The following is a 17,945-nucleotide window of genomic DNA, read 5'->3' on the forward strand; positions in this document are numbered from 1 at the left end:
ACACAGTCATGATGGGGACGTGGGCACAGGGATACTGACGTCTGTGTCCCTCCTTTCTTGGCCTCGGATGCTTGGTGATAATAGCCAGGTACAGAGAGCATGGACCTGGGTTAAATGGTCTGGACTCTGCTTCTGTCTTGTCTTGCAAAGCTTCCAGGCCTCAGTTTCCTCCTCTATAGAAGTGCGGAGGGTAAAAAATCCCAGTTCTGCCACCCTACAGAGATGCACTGGGACCAAATAAGAGAATGAATGTCTGGACCTGGCAAGCACGGGCCCTGCTTCTCCAGTTCTTGTCCTTAGATCTTTCAACATTTGGAGGGAAGTGCTCTGTAGGTCCTCAAATGTCCTGGGCTTCCTGCAGGGAAGGTTCAGGGAGATGGGCAGAGATTGGGGTGAACCTCCTCTTGAGCTAATAATTAAGGTATTATTTAAAGAAAGCTCAAAGAAGAGAGGAAGCCATCCAGTCATCCGGGAATCCAATCAGCCAGTGCCTGAGGGCCTGACCAATTACAGGAGAACAGAAGTTGTCCTTTCTGCAAATAAATGCTTCCTAAAGTGTAGCGTTGGGGGCTGGCACAGTTCTAGGTAGTGGTTGGCCTAAAGGGAAGTAATCATATAAATACACTAATAACTGAGAGTTACCAGAACCTGCATCCAGCACTTTACATACTTTATCTCATTTGAGTCTCTGGTAGTGTTACTATTTTCATCTAACAGATGAAGCTGAGGCTAGGGAAGAAGGGTAGGTAACCTGCCCAAGGCCACTCTACTACAGTGGTAGGCTTGGGATCCATAGCCAGGTCTGACTCTAAGGCCCACATGCTTACCCACTAAGCCATTCTGTCTCCCAATCACAAATAGAGGGTGTCTGTGGAAAGGTGTGCCTTGTTTATTTTGTTTTCATATAAACCTGGCAAACAGTGAGAGAGACCAAGTTGTGTGTTTGTGTGTGTGTTTCCCTTGGAATGCTGAAGGTGGGGCATCTTATCTCATCCCTTCATATCTATTCTTGCAACTCAGAAACCCCAAAAGCAACAGATGGTCTGTTATAACTTATTTTATCCAAATTAAATTATCAAGAAACATCATACATCCATACATATTTTAAAAGGCTGACGTGTGAAATAAGTTGACCATCTGTATTTATTCCACAGCTGGAAATGCTATTTGAGCAGTTGTAAGCCAGCGAACCAAAGTTAGGCCCCAGTGTTGAGTAATAGGGCTCTATTAATGACAACAAAGAATCTCAATCAGCAGGAGAAAAGGGGTTTACCCACTTAACTCTGGAATTGAAATTATTTCTTTCTAATAAGAATAAGACTTCTGATTAAATAGAAATTGTATTCTGAGGAGGTGAGGAGGGTCAGATGTTTAGTCTGTCCAAAGAGAATTGTAATTTTGCGGGATGGGAGCTCTGGGCCCCTTCTTTTTATAGCATTCTTTGAGTCAGGACCAAAAGAACAAGAACTCCTTGCTTTTCAAGTCTTTCTCTCTTCCAATTGCAGCTCAAGACTAGGGCAGGGAAGAAGGCCTTGGAAGGGTGTAGGGTTTGTCAAAGGGGAAATAAGATAGGGCAGAGCTCCTGTGTTGGGGCCTGGGACTGCCACTTTCCAGAATGGGAATTCCAGTATGGCTGAAGGTTTAAATGAAAATCTAGTGCATTCCCAGTTCATGTGACCAACACAAACTTTTTGAAGATCATAAGAAGTATAGTGGGTTTCTAAGCTCAGCCATTAAAACATTTTTGTAATTAGGCAAGATGATGTCACCACATCTCTGGGGATCTGACATGGCCAACATAATCACAGATACAAAAATCATGAGAGAAAAATATGCTTCTCAAACAGAAAAAAGAGCTCAACTAGAAAGAAAATATAAGCTTCCATAACTCTCATTTACTCTGTTATCTTCAAAAGTAGTTCTATTAGAAGAACCCCTTTTCAAAGAATATAGTCAACGTGACTACCCACATCTAGACCTTTTTTCATGGAACTCAATGGAAATCATCCTCTTCAGTCCTACATGGTATGCATTTGGCATTTTACAACTTCATAGTTGGTTTAAAAGGTACACGTCCCTTCTCAATGTAAACTTGAGAATGGACAGTCCAGCAGTCATGAGCCTAAGCATTTTCCTTCTTCCTGTCACTGGAGAGATCTCGGGGCTTTCTCTTTGTGGCTGAGAAGTTCCTTTATCGAGAAAGGGCAGCCAGAGCTAATGAGATGATGCCTGGAAGGTTCTATGAGCTCTTATAAGGCTGCAGGTATGAAAAATCATGGATAGAAGTTTTAATTAATAAAGCGGTTATTGGGGTGCCTGGGTGGCTCAGTCTTTAAGCGTCTGCCTTCAGCTCAGGTCATGATCCCAGGGTCCTGGGATTGAGCCCCGCATCGGGCTCCCTGCTCGGCAGGAAGCCTGCTTCTCCCTCTCCCACTCCCCCGCTTGTGTTCCCTCTCTTGCAGTCTCTCACTCTGTCAAATAAATAAATAAAATCTTAAAAAAAAAAATAAAGCAGTTATTAAAGCTTCTTCAGCAAATCAGAAATTATGTGATAATGTGTAGATCATCTGCACATAAAAAGTGAGAGTTCAGTCAATAAACCACACAATTTATTCTGCCAAGAGAAAAGGAGAACTTACATTGAGTCCCTATACTGAGTACCAAATACTTTCAGATATGGTGACTCACTTAATGGGAGAAGCACCATGTTCTAATGGCTACGCACAAAATCGCCAGAATTAGACAGACTCTTGGTTTGGTCTACTCCATGACCTCAGGAAACATACTAAATTTTTCAAGCCTTGTTTTCTTTATGGGAATAACAACACTATCAACATTTATAGGGCCAGGCACACATACTTGCAGGCACACAGCACTCAAGTTATTTTTACTCATTGTTAAGTCTGTGAGGTAGGTATTAATTGTTTTACAGATGAGGACAGAGGTTTAGAAAGCTTACATTATTTGACCAAGGTCAGTCCACACTAAGTACAGCTGAGATCTAGCAACTCCCAAGTCTGCATGCTTTTCAGTATAACCACAGCCTCCACTGTCTGATCCAGAACTGGAACATAAGCTAAAATAACAGATGAATGTGAACAGTTCAGTAAGGTTAAATATAGAACTGACATCTGATTAACTATGTCTCCCTCCCCTCAAGTCAGGGGTTCTACTAAAATACAGGAGAATCCAAGACTAAACGTTTACTACACAGTAAGAACTTGGGGATCCCTACATTTTATTTTCTCCTAAACTTGAGTCACAGGCTAAAGAACAGCTTGTGCTGATGGAACTGTACTAACTAGGACTATCCAAAGTAAGTTATAGCTTTTTGCCAGCTTTCTGTGCCAGTGACCTAGAAACTATTCCAAAACCTATTTTCGCTTCTTCGGGGCTGAAATTTCAGTGAAACAGCCCAGCCAACTCTGACCCAGAGTCTTCAAATTTAGAAATTAATCCCCAAAGAAAGGGAACATTAATTTTTATTGTGACAGAGAATAACCTTCTCCTAGCTCAATTATAGGAAGAAATAACTAACTCGCAATGCCACACTTCTAAATACTTGCCATTTGCACCATGAAGATGCAAGAGAAGTAGGCTGACAATTGTTCTTTAACCTCCAAAAAGGTTTTATGGCTTATGGACACATACAAAAACACACAAGTATTCTGTAGAGCTAACGTTGCATGCCATACAATTTTAAAAGCACAAAGAAGAATACTGCAAAAAAGAGAAAGATAAACAACTGAAATTTGCTGAAATAGGTTTGTCCATAAAATAATATATGCACACAGTAACTTGTGATGATTCCTACAAATAAAAAATTAATCCATTTAGTTTTTTTTTCTCAAGAGTAGATTAACTACTGTACATCTCAAGTTGGAATTACCCTAAGTCAGCTTATTATTAAATTGATCCTTAGACCAATTTGGACATGAAAAAAATAACCTAGATTAAAAACAAAACCTTTAGGAAGGAAAAGGGGGCAAGAAGAATCTACTGACCACCCCTAAGTGAGTGATTCCTAATTAGATACAATGATAGTTTTTTTCTGACTGTGGGTTATTCTCCTATCTTCACTCGTTTCTCACTGCTTTTTTAAAAAATACTACCAAAGATGTGGGAAAGGACACATAGGAGCACGTACTGAAGAGCTCACTTGACATGCCTAAGACATGTCTGATACACGAGAGAACCAAGCGGAGAACAGCTGTGTGAAGCACCCTCAAGCAGGGCATTTATAACTCAGGGCTCACATTCCTAGTCCTGCTGCCATCGACCCCCTACCTTGAATTAAAAGTATACAGCAGACGACGGGATTGAAGAAATAGTTAGTTGTTCTAATAAGAAAAAGTACTGTGGCTGACCAGTGAGAAACAGGCAACACCGTGCCTCTGATGGAAACTCTGGGGCCTTCTGCTTAGCTTCCCCACAGCATTTCCACAGTATAAGGTGCTTCACAGAGAACGTGCATTATCTGATGTGGATTTTTTTTTTTTTTTTTTAGAAGTGAAAGACTTCTCAAAGTGTTTATCAAGAGAAAATGATAGGTTTATGATGATTCTCCCATAAACAAATAGACTGGGGTTACAGAAAAATACATTCTTGGCTTATGACATGATCAACTTACTGATTAGATCAGTATTTTGGTTAACTATTTAAGTACCCAAAACACCATGGCAAGAAAGTTTGTATTTATGTATCTAACACCAGATACTTGTATTTTTAAGTAACATTTCCGATAGCCTATGGGGAAGCTGGAGATGTGGGTAAGGGAAGTGTGATAAGAGTAATACACTACATCTGGATTCACAAAACCGTTCTGCCCCTTTCTTACTTGTGGGACCAGTCATTCCATCCCTCTTGGTCTTTTTCCCCTCCCTAGATGACTCCTAATGTCCCTTCATCTCTAAAATTTTGTGATTATAGTAACTTGTTACAATGTTCATTTTTCAGGCTTCACTCAGGATTCATCAGAATGCCAGAAGAGAACCAGGACATTCGATTTCCATAGTTTAGAATAATACCTGCTTATTCAGCAGAACTTAAATCCTTTTTTGGAAGAGAGACATATGAATAAAGTAAACTAACAATGGCAGCTATGCCAGAAACCTATTTTTGTTTCTTAGGGGCTGAAATAATTGTATTTTGAATAGGAGGCAACAAACTACTGTTTTCCATTGCAAAAGGTCAGTGCATTTTCTGCTGTTAGTTTCCAGAAACTGACAGTTTTATTGTGGTCCTATCAATTCATACTAATAAAAATAACTAACTATCATCCCCTATCATGATCCAAAAATAAATTAAGGGGGCTTAAATAATACAGAATTGCATAAATAAAAAGTGAACATTTAGAACAGGAAAATAAAACTAAAGATGAGCATACAAAATAAGCCAGGAATGAGGTTTTAATAAATCACCATTAACGGCCTCCATTACAACTGCTTCTAGTGGAACCCAAATTTGGCATTAAGCTTTCCAACATCCTGTATGAATGAGGAAGCCTACCTGATCAATTACATAACTCATAGAGAAAATAAGATGAAAGCAAAAGCTCAGCGGAAACGCAGTTGCTTGCAGTGGAATAAGCAAAAGCTCCTCTTTGGGGGTCTTCATAAAGAATTATGCCAACAGCATCCTCAGTAACTTTCCTTAAGTAGATGCAGTGGGTGGGTACACAGGGCTAGTCCTCAAGACAATTCTTACTTGAAAATGATGGCATCACAGCCAAGCAGAGGGAGACATCACAGCACGATGGTTAGGAGAGATTCCAGTCCTACACTGTCCAAGTGCAAATCCCAGCTCTGCTGTGTGACCTTGGGCAGGTTATTCCAACCTGGCTCAAGTGCCTTAGTTTCTTTAACTGTGAGGTGGGGATAACAACAGCAATTTGCAAAGATTAAGCAAGTTAATGAGCATTGGATAGTGTTATCTCTTATTAGTGAAGAGCTTAGTAGAAGTAACTGGGGTTGGTACTGCCATAATACAATTCAGTATCTAGCTCTACACTGATCTGACTTGACCCCATAGATTTTTAGAACAGTGCTGTCCAAAAGTGTTTCTGCAAAAATCTGTGCTATTCAATACAATAGCCTCTTGTGGATATAGAGCACTAGAAATGTGGATAGTTTTGCTTTCAAATGTAAAATGGATTTGGGTTTTAGGCTCAGATAACTGTGCTAATGAAGAATTAAATTTCTTTCAAATAACCACAAATAACAAGTGGTTATTGCACTAGACAGCACAGATACAGAAATTTCAGAAAGTTTGAATAGTACTGATCTATAAATATCTTCCAAGTAATATTCTCTAAATACCATTATAAGTTTTTGATGGGCATTTGGCAACAAGGACTCCAGATTGTATTCCTTGACATCTAACTGGAGTGTGGCCACCTCCATTGCCATGTAAACACAGCCCCTACACCTTGGACTGTGGACCTCCGTTTCTGATGTGCAAAGTCCAAGGTGACTAAACAGAATGCCCACCTATCTGTGCTGTGAGGAAAGCCAAGGAGGTATCCATGGCAAGGCCAAGATCATCCCTAGGAAACTGCTTTGAAGCTACTTCAGAGCACAAAGGAATGGGCTTGATCCCAGAGTTCTACTTTGATCAGCACAGTTGGAATTGTTTGGACTTGAACAATTTTATTTTTTATTTTTAAGATTTTACTTATTTATTCGAGAGAGAGCGAGAGAGCACAAGCAGGGGGAGGGGCAGAGAGAAGCAGGCTCCCTGTTCAGGACCACAAGATCCCAGGACCCCAGGATCATGACCTGAGCCAAAGGGAGATGTTTAACCGACTGAGCCACCTAGGCACTCTGGAACCGAACAATTTTAAAGGGTAGTTTAACCATATGCTGGCTTCTTCTCCCTGCCCCCCACCCGGTGTTCTATTAACTTTGAGAAATGCTATTTCCTGGTGTACCCTCTAAGATAAACTATTTGGAAAAGGTACATCAAGATGACCAAATGAGAGAAGGTATAGAATGAATATGAGTCCCAGATAAAAGTAACAATTGCTAAAATCAATATAATGATTTCATATAAGTCATGTAATATAAAGGCAAAATAAAGGGAAAGTAATGGATAATAAAATGTGTATTTCGATATATAAATGCATAGGCACAGCCACACAAGAAGCAATAAAGTCATCAGTACCTATATACAGAATTGTGTTGGTAACTCAGTTATCACCAGTAGCACTGGTAACAAGATTCTTTGAGACAGGTGTGGTTCTTGGTCAAGTTTTAACAAAATAAAGTAGAATCTTCCCTTACTGATCTCATGGTTGTATTCTTGGAAAATTCAGTGTATGTTAAAACTCTATAAAAAAATGGATTTGGGTTTAAGGCTCAGATAACTAAGTTGTTTTTTTTTTTTTTGAATGTTCAATAGACCATTCAAGAATCATGACATATGGAACAATTCTTTGTTGTGCTAAACCTTCCCATGTGCTGTGGGACATAAAACATCTCTGACCCCTGCCCAGTAATTGCCAGCAGTACCTCCAATCATTTCTAAAACCATTGCTCCAAGCCAATCATATGAGTTCTATCACTCCAACCCTCACCAATAACTGGCTCATCAATCCAGGCTTCACTGTCAGTGCATGGCCATGGTTGGTTTGAGAATAGGGAACATGACATAATGTCAGCCAATGAAACACAGAGGAAGTTGCTGGGGGCCTGGCAGGAAGTTTCCTAGGAGAAAACCACAGGAAAGACAGTCTCTTTCTTTTTCTCTTCATGGTTACAAATGGATGTGAGGCCTGAGAATTCTAAACTCATTTCAGAAGCAGCTGGAGGATGAAGTGAACAAGCAGGAGGGCAGAGCCAGAAGCACAGGAAAACAGGTAAATTTGGATTGTCACTCTTGGGGGTCTACTCTACCTCTAGACTTCCAGTTACATCAATCAGTAATTTCCTATGGTTTAAACCACTTTTAATTTGGATTTTGGTTTCCTGCAACTGAAAGCACTTTGATACATACACGAACAACTTTGCAAGACAAAGAATAAGGCCTGGTTGAGAAAAAAAAAAAAAAAAAACAAAACCCAAAACAACAAAAGGTGAATATTGTTACAGACTTCTATACCAAGTATACACCAATTATACTTTTTTTTTTTTAACCTGTGGTAAATGAGCCTGCATGCTCTTATGTAAAGGAGCTACACCGTTCACAAGTGTGCAATTCTTCCATCAAGCGACAGGCATACCATGGAAGAAGAACGACCAACACAGTTCGCACATGCAGCCCGTTAGAACATGTGAAAGGTAAAAAGCTTTTAAATCTAAAAAGAAAAAATAGGGGCGCCTGGGTGGCTCAGTTGGTTAAGCGACTGCCTTCGGCTCAGGTCATGATCCTGGAGTCCCAGGATCGAGTCCCGCATCGGGCTCCCTGCTTGGCGGGGAGTCTGCTTCTCCCTCTGGCCCTCTCCCCTCTCACGTGCTCTCTCTCTCTCATTCTCTCTCTCTCAAATAAATAAATCTTTAAAATAAATAAATAAATAAATAAATAAATAAAAAGAAAAAATATAGCTACAGGTGAAAAAGTAATACTGTCAATATGTGTGTACAAAGAGTTCTACACAACATAGGAGGCACTGTGGACAAATGGGTAGTAACATATATTAAGCCCCTGCTCTCGTGAAGCTTGTAATTAGAGACAAATGAAAAAAAAACCATGTTTATTTAGTATGGTAATTGATGAGGAAATAAGAGGCAGAGAAATGGACTGTCAAGGTTAACTAGGGAAGGTCTTCCGAATATGCCAGAGTTAGACCTTTAATTTTAAAGGCTGGCAATACTGAGAGGATGTGGGAAATGGTGCATTATAGGAGGAGGAAAAGTTTTTAGGAATGTGGGTGGAAAATTTAGTAAGGTATTGCTGTGATGGCAGCAGGCAAGGTGCATGACAGACAGTGGGGCAGAAGGAAAACAGAAACTTCTAATTGGGGATAGAGCTTCAGCTTGGAATCCCTGTTCCACTAAGACCTATCTGTCTGACTCTGGACAAGTCACAACCCTCCCTGTGTCAGTTTTCTCACTTTACAAAATGGGAAAATGTAGCTTGGGTCGGGGGGCTGACCGACGGCATGAGATGAGGCATGTTAAGTAAAATACGCAATAGAAAGGTGCTTAATCATGGTAGGTATCATTACTCTTGAATCCACAGGCAATTCACCCCAATTAGTTTCAGAGCACTTACAAGGCAAACATATGTGAAATTCAATATACCTGTTACAGCAGGTTTGAAAAAAACTTTTTTTAAACTGGCAATTGCAACCTATTACAAAGAGCCCTAAATCAAAAGAAAACAATGACACACTAAGAAAATGGGTTGTGATTAAGATACTATAAATGCATTTATTGGTAGTATTACTGAATGCTGAATGCAGAGATTAAAATACAAAGAAATCAGCACTTAAAATCTTTTAAAAATGCAGTATCTTTACATGTATGTTAACCAATTCTGCTCATCTAGATTTACAAACATAAAGCGAATTCCAAAGCTTTCATTCTGAATATACTCTGATTTTGAGTTCTAGTGTTCTCCATTCTGAAGTCAGCTTTTATTTTGTTGTCTTTTACCAAGTATGATTTATTTTGTTTCTACCCTAAAAACAAGACTCTATGAGCTGATCCTGAAGCAGTCAGTTAAATCAGGAATTTTTAAACAGCTCTTTAAGAGAGGATAAAGCCACATGAAAGAAAACACCTCAATCCTACATATATAAATACAAGAGAAAATAGCAAGAAGCAACAAGAATCACAGAAATGTCAATCCTACTCTAAAGTATAATTTCTACCTGTAGCAACAATTCAATTAGCAGTAGCTTAGATGCCTTTGTTCTAAAAAATAAAACCATTAGTTCTTTCACTACAATTTTCTGACTATACTCAGTGAATAATTATCAACTCTTTATATACTTTTAAAAAAATCAAGAATATGATTTATACATAACAGACTCATTGACAGAAGAGGCCTTCAAACATACTGCTGAAAGCTGCAATATAGTTTGGGGACCAGATTTCAATTTACATAATATCACCATCTGTAAAGAGTTTACGGCACCCAGTACAGTAGTGCTCAGCACCGTCACCTCAGAAATGCTCCATCCACTCTTGCATCAGAGAATTACTGATACGGATGAGACTGTTAAGACAATTCTAACGGGGCCTCTAAACAGGAATGCATGTAAAATGAAATAATTATCAACTATGATACAGTTGTAACAACGCAGCTAGCCGGTAGCACGGAATTTTTCACAATAATAGCACTACAGAATTACAGTGACAGATGTCAGAATGATCTTTCCCTGCTAACTACTGAGTAGAAAAAGAGTTTTCTGACTATTTTTGATGAACAGGAGTTCTTTGATATAAACACTAGGGGAAACTGGAAAGTGAACAAAATGAACTCAAGTTCTTTTTTCACAGATATTAACAACAAGCAAAGCAGTTTACAAAAAAAAAACAAAAACCCAAAACTATCCTATAAACAAATAAATATCAAATGAATCATTTTTGAAGAAAATATAGCTCATTTTCAAAAGTTCTGTTTGGTTTGTAACTAGACTTGAAAATATTAAAATAAACCAAACAGAGTCCCACATACTGATTTGCTATACAGGATGTGAAAAAAGCACTTCAAGTTTTAAGCTTAATGTTTCATTCTCTCCCCTATTCCCAGAAAAGAAAAAGAAAAAGAAAAAGAAAAAAAGGGGCTCTTGCAAAAATAAACAAAACCTAAACCAACCAACTATCAAAAAGTAATCACAGAAGAAAACCTTTCTCTTTTTGAATACTTCACTTTAGTTGGTCCCATATTAGGTAAGGTTTCTGTAGCAAGACTCCCTAGTCTCTTCCTTAATCTTTCATTCTTCAGTCACGGACCTCCATGTTTTTATCAAACAAGGCTATGTGAAGGCTTTCCTAACAAGTCGGGCTGAGTCAGAGGTAGCTTTAGGATGAAGTATACTTGACTATGGTATGTGGTTGGTTCAAATGAACACGTTGTTCGAAAAGGATTACAATACATAAAAATGCACAAAGAAAAAATGTACAGCCCTCACTGCCTTGCACTAAGAGAAAACGCTTGAGAAACTCAGAACAAACAGTGGAAGCCAGGAAAGAGGCACTGGCCCCACCCCCATGGGCTCCTTTAATGCACCAGTTCAGGCTGGTTCTCCACGAAGGGGAGCACCCCGCTCACGTAGTATGCAATGCCAAGAGATAGCAAAGCAATGACAAAGATCAAGAGCAACACCCTCCAGAAGCCCAGGTCCTCGACAAACTCCTGCCATGTGGTTCGGAAGCTGGACAGGACTCCTTCCCCTTGCTGCAGGTTGGGATTGAGGAGAGAATGGCTTTCCATGGCACTGTGAAAGGAGCAAAGACAAAGGAAAGGGGCATGAACACCACATTCCACCCATTTCAGAAAGATACAACAGCAACCACGTTACTTAGAAAAGACAAGACACAACACTTACAAGAAGAAAACTGACAAATGTGCTCCCATACATTCATGTACTGATGTATGTATCTGTCTGGTAATCTACCTTCAACTGTCAATTAAGCTGCAATGATTATGTTTCTTGGTTTAGTATCCAGCAGAGTCAGAGTTAAAAATTCTTTTCTAATGAAAAGGTCCCAAGCAGAAGTCTTGACTATAGGTCAGATGAGTTGTTTCAAACTCCTAGTATCTAAGTAACCAAATTGTGGTTACTTTAAATTTAGAAAAATTCAAAACAAAGATTCATAATTTAAGAATTCATGTTAATGAAAATAAGCAAAGATGGGTAAATCTGTAAATGATTTTTAGAGTCATTTTTATACAGTGTGTGAATCTTAAAGTTAAAAGGGAATTTTCACTAACTTAGTTCAGTTACCTGACCAATAAAGGAATTACTTCTTTTAACTGTAATCCTCTAAAAACAGACACTTAGTTCAGTCTGTTGTACATCTGAACACGCCTAGCCATTAGGAATTCTTCTTAACAGCTTCCTCCAACTGGTTGTAGTTCTATCTTGTACAATAATACAAAATAAGTTTATCTCATTTCTGCATAAAGGCTGAATCTAGTCGAAAATAAGGTACCACAAGCCATAAAAAACAATGATTCTTGATTCTGGTTTTCAGAACTCTATCAAAGAGAAATATGACCCCTACAAGTAGAAAACAGGATATCTGACTTTGGTATGTGGACGGCCATACTGTGATGAATTCAAAGTTCGGAGGGATTAGCACCCACAATTATGTCACAACATGCAGGTCCAATAACAGGGTATCATTTAGATTAATGCCACAATGACCATAATTCTATGTATCAACTATCTGTTGCTTATAAAAGGTAATTTACCACCCTTCCTAAACCCTCTCTCTTCATATTCTTCCAACCATCTGGGCATAGGACAATGGAAACAGAATAAAAGTGTCTTACAGTCTGGTTCATCATGCAAAAACTGGCATTTTATTTAACCTACAATTTTACTTTACTTCTTGACACTTAACCAGACATCCTTCAGCATTTACTAGTATTAAAGGTCTTCTCTCATCATAGGAAGGTGACCTCCCAATGGGCCACTCTGCTCGATAGCTGAGCTTTTCTTCTTTCTATATTAAAAGATGTTTATTCTTCAAATAAGAAAAGACATTTTCAGTGGGAGTCTACATGAATACAAAAATTTAAGAAAAGTGAAGCAAGTTCAAAAATAAGATTGGAACTTTGAGAAGGTTTAAACACATAAACATGAATATATAAAGAAGTTCAGGAGAGGTTAATTTTGACTTGTATGAAATATACTGACTATGTCCGAGTTGATGTGCTCTCATATTCAAAGATGTTAAGATATAAAATGAGGATTCAGCTGAGCAATCTCTAGGAGCTCATGAAGCTCTGCCAATCAGAATTTTCCATAGTGACCTTATCCAGTGAAATGTTTTCTACTGAATGTGCGTGTGCAATATTTTTTTTGTACGTGTGTCATCTACACTCTTTGTCATCCTATACCCACAGACATAAAAATAACTAAATTAAACTTAGGATATATGGGGGAGTGGGAAAATTTCATCATCTTGATGTATAGGCCCTTAAGTTATGCTATGTCTCAGAGAATCCTAAGAGTGATGGAAAATACTAAGTACATTCAAAACTTGCTTTATGGTCTGCTAATCATCACACAGCTTTGCCACAATGCCACATGCTAGCCAATCCCATTAAGCTTTATTCTCTAATTTTTTCTTTTGGTATAATTCACATATAAAATTCATCTTGTATAATTCAGTGGTTTTTAGTATACTGACAAAGTTATACAACCATCTCCACTGATTTCAGAACATTTTAATCACCTCTATAATCAACTCTGTACCCTTTAGCAATCACTTCCCATTGCCCCTTCCATCAGCTCCTGGCAACCACTAATCTACTTTCTTTTTGCCGATTCTGAACAATTCATATAAACGGAATTATACAATATATGGCTTTTTGACCAGCTTCTTTTATAGAGGATGCTTTTATTTATTTATTTATTTTAAATGAAAGTGTTTTAATGGAGGATGCTTTTAAAGCTCATTCACGTTGTAGCACATATCAGTAGTTCATTCCTTTTTATGGTGGAATATTCCACTAGATGCACAGATGACATTTTGTCTATCCATTTATCAGTTGATGGACTTTTGGGTGGTTTCCACCTTTGGGCTATTATAAATAATACTGCTATAAACATTCATGTACAAGTTTTTGTGTGAACCCATGTTTTCAATTTTCTTGGGTATATACCTAAAGTGGAATTGTTGGGTCATATGGTAACTCTGTGTTGCTTTTTGAGAACTGCCAGACTGTTTTCCAAAGCAGCTACTCTACTTTACATTCCCACCAGCAATGTATGAGGGTTCCAGTTTCTCCACATCCTCACTTGTTGTCGTTCCATCTTTTTGATTACAGCCATCCTACTGGTATGAAGTGGTAACTCGCTATGGCTTTGCTCTGTATTTCCCTAATGACCAATGATGCTGTCTTTAAGTTTTTTAATTTAAACTTCAACCATCACAGGTCTACCATGATACTGAGGGGCAGGAATAAGGTAGGGCAGCCAGGTAGTACAAATACTAGTAATTCAATTTTTTAAGAACTGGCTTTACTCAATGCTATAAATAATACAAATCCTTATGCTAAAGGAAATGACAGGTATATGAGAGAAGCAGGAGTAAATATTTCATACGAAACAGCTCAAATGACTCATTTCTACTACTTAGTAAGTAATCACAACCTAGGCAAAATAAAGTTAAAAAAAAAATAAATCTATAATAAAGGAAAAAAAAGTATATTTCTGATACAGAGGTGCCAAGACACTGGCTATTAACAAAATATAGCAAGCAAGGTCCCCAAAACATACCAAGCAAAAACACATTCTTGGACATTTTTCATGGAAAGAAGCTTAAAGTATTTATGAAAATAAATTTCAAGTTATTTTGGAAGAACACGATCTTTAACAAATAAGAGAAAACTCAATGTTACCATATTGCTTATGGCATTCCGTCAATCCAGAGTACACAGGTGAGAGAAAATATATCTTGGACTTCTTGCTTATTTTATCTACTTGTCAGCTTTCAGTGATAACTCATGACCAGCATGCACTGTTCTAGAAGTAAAGCTCTAATTTCTTTGGACAGTAGTAAGTTCTTGAAAGTATCTAAACAAATAGTCTGATCAGTCAAGCTACTGGGTCAACAGCTAATGAGGGCCCTTGAAATATATTCCACTGAAAATTTTGGGAAGTGACAATAGTAGGTTCATCATCTGTCCTACCTTGTAATTATCTGGAAGGCTGAAACTCCGTGGCAATCAACCAGACTCCATGCTAGTACAACTCAGTCTGGACTATGGACTTTCCCTGTGGAACTAGTGGGGCCAGGAGAAAAGACGATTTGTCACCTTTTCAGAGCTCCCTGAACCGTGTTGTAAACTCCTTCGAGATGAGAAACGACAAGATACCAAAGACCCTGTCAGTTACTACATCTTAGCATCAGTTACTTACAGGAGCCCAAATTTCATTTGTTCCAACTCATGGGAAAGTTACTTTCACTTTCACATTACTGAATTGTGTGCTAAATCTTCATTTCTCTCTTCCTGTTTTACTTTTCCTCAGCACTCCACTTTCCTGCCTTTGAAATGGCCTTTTTGGTCTTTTCTAATACTGTCCAAGTTTCTGGCCTTATCTTTCTCCTCCTTTCTGCAGTTCCATTTGGCTTGTGACCTGCACTTGAAATTCTCAAACTCCTGCTTCCTTCCCTCATATCCAGCTCTTAACCACCTCTTCCCTTTGTGCTGACAATACTGCAGCCTTCCTTGCACAGGGACTAAGAGAACATTACGTGCATGTGGGCACGTAGTACTTTCTGTTAATAGCTTCTCAATTGTAATCTGGAGCCATACGGACCTATATAAACTTCAAAGAAAGTATCAAAGCTCTGTACTTGAAAGCAAATAAATAGAAAGCTCACAAAGTTGTCATAAAAGATCCAAAGACTTAAAGTGACTTGCCCCTTAAAAAATTACATTGTTAAGTACCTTTCACTCTCAGCTGTCTGCATGGTCTCCAGTTTTGAGTGAGTTCCTCTGTTAAACCCTTTTACCTCTTGTTCTTCCAAAGATTCCAGCAATCGGATGACATCTTTATTCACTCCTCTGCGCTTTGCCAGAACCAAGGGTGTAGCACCTTGATGATTACTAAAAAAGTTCATAAATATAAAGAGGTCATCATAACAGTTGGGATTATATTGTTAGTACCCACCTGTGTAGATCTCAGTGACAAAGGCATGGGCCGAATTAACTCAAAGCCCAGAGCAGAACCAATGGTTGAACTGGAACTTGAATTTTGAGTAAACCTATTTTTTTTCCTTGTAGGGAAAGAGGAAAAAGAATATAGAGGCAAAAGAGTAAATACATGAGAATAAATAAAAGAAAAAGAGGACATTTTCTTAGAAATTAACTGGAAAGTTCTAGATTCTAGATTCATTCTTACCTGACATTTACATTTTATGGCAATAGAGCATATTGAAAAAAAGAAAAGTCTAAGAATTAAAAACAAATAAAAGCCCAAAGCAACCAAATAAGCTGCTTTGGTTCACCTACCTATTTAACACTAATAAGAGAAGACAGCCAAGTAACAGTGACTCCCATAGCCAATTCCCACCACATTTGTCCATCACATTTGCTGTCTTTTTCAGATTTAGGGACCAATAAATCAAGGCAACATGTAAGTGTAGTCTAAATGTCAAGCTCAGTTTTAAAGATGGTCTCACACCTTTTCCACTCTAGAGATAAGGTATCACTAAAACAAACACTTCTTCAAACTGTTCAGCATAAAAAGGACTCTGAGCCCCAGAGAGATTATGAAGCTAGCATGGTATATTATATGATAGAAGACAGTTTGGAATCAGGCAGAACTAGGTTCAAATTCCAGCTGTGTGACCTCTTTGTTTAAACCCTTCTTGTCTCAACTACTGCATCTGTAAAACGAAGATAACACTGACCTCAAGAGCTATTCAATCTAAGGATTAAATGAGCTAAGGTAAGTAAACACAGCGCCTGGTCCATAACAGATATTCAACAAATGTTAGTTCTTTTCTTTTTCCCTTATCTGACAATACACAATTATTGGTAGCAGAACCTCACCACTGTTTTCATAGAAAAACTTGCACCGCTTCAGCATCAATCTAGAAGTCAGCCTCTTGTTTCCTCACTCCCCTAACAAGATTACCTTGTCCTCCATGCCTTGTTGAACTTGTCACTGTAGATGATCAACAAGAAAGCAGAATCAATAGACTCTGAGATTGGACCAATGGCTGACAAACTAATGGGAAGAAATGACCAGATTTCAAAAACCACAGAGGACTTACCAAATATCAATTTTGAGTCCATTGGAAACTAAGAATTGAATAGTATCCACATGGCCACAGAGATGCAGGGCTGTGTTTCCTTGATAATCTGTGGCCAGAAGATCAGCACCAAATTTATGCAACAGTTGGCAGATGTCAACGTTCCCTCTGGCTGCTGCGAGGTGAAGGCCTGTTCTGCCCCTGCTGTCACGAATATTTGGGTCAAAGCCGCTTTCCAAAAGCCGCTTGGAATAGTTAAAGTCTCCATCAATACAGGCTTGTAGCAAGGGCACATTAGTCTGAGACGAATCATTTACAAAAACGTAGGACATTATTCTGATGGAGCGGATGGACTATGCCTGTAATGAAATATGAGGTGAGATTCGGTGAAGCCAAACTAAATGAAGACAATGAAGTCATTTAGAGAAGCACTATTTCTTATCCTTCTTGGCCTCCTGCCTCTAATAAATTACCTCACCAAACAGAAACAACAACAAAGTTATCAATTATGTTTTATTTCTCAATAAAATGTCTTATTTTCTTCATATCCACTTGATCAAAATTGCAATTAAATTACTATAAAGCTCTATTTTGCTTTTCATTAAATAAAAAGATTAAGAGAGATTTTTAAAGGTAAGGAAAATATGATCACTTAGATTTAAGTTTATTGCATTGTCAGAAGACATATATAACATGATCCTTAAACTTCAAACACACACTACTGCTGGTAGAGATTCTTATTTAAAACAAAGTAACTCTCTTTCACATATTTGCCTTTTATCATATTTGATATATTCTACATGGTAAACAGAACTATCTGCTCAAAAGTTAACTAAATCAGCAAGAAAAAATAATGAAATAACTTAATTCATATTCAATAAAGACCTGCTGAATGTTTTGTCTATAGCACAAACTTCAATTTTCAGGGGAAAGAGAAAAGCTAAGAAAAGCAACAAACTGAATTTAAAAATTGGAAATACCATGAAATCAATTCAGACTGTCTTTTTTACAGTATTGATTCTATTCTGTGGTTATCTAAATATCTGATTTTGCCAAACTCCC

The 17,945-nt window shown here is 38.1% G+C and overlaps 1 protein-coding gene across 6 annotated transcripts in view; it reads right to left on the minus strand.

Moving 5' to 3' along the window:
• ANKRD46 (ankyrin repeat domain 46) overlaps window positions 1-17,945 on the minus strand; it is a 51,526-nt gene that overhangs the window by 5,483 nt on the left and 28,098 nt on the right. For 5 of the 6 annotated variants that reach the window (XM_006739801.3, XM_081817080.1, XM_081817078.1 and 2 more), the window contains 3 exons: window positions 16,905-17,242; window positions 15,574-15,732; window positions 9,339-11,383 (listed from right to left, as the gene is read on the minus strand). In XM_006739801.3, coding sequence (XP_006739864.1) covers window positions 11,167-11,383; window positions 15,574-15,732; window positions 16,905-17,215 — 687 coding nt within the window. In that variant the 5' untranslated portion in view covers window positions 17,216-17,242 and the 3' untranslated portion in view covers window positions 9,339-11,166. Of the gene's footprint in view, window positions 1-9,338; window positions 11,384-15,573; window positions 15,733-16,904; window positions 17,243-17,945 lie in introns of those variants that run through there. The other variant, XM_081817081.1, reaches the window with a different exon arrangement.

Source organism: Leptonychotes weddellii, chromosome 4 (genome assembly GCF_054177405.1).
Source record: "Leptonychotes weddellii isolate Sample4059 chromosome 4, ASM5417740v2, whole genome shotgun sequence".
NCBI classification, from domain to species: domain Eukaryota; kingdom Metazoa; phylum Chordata; class Mammalia; order Carnivora; family Phocidae; genus Leptonychotes; species Leptonychotes weddellii.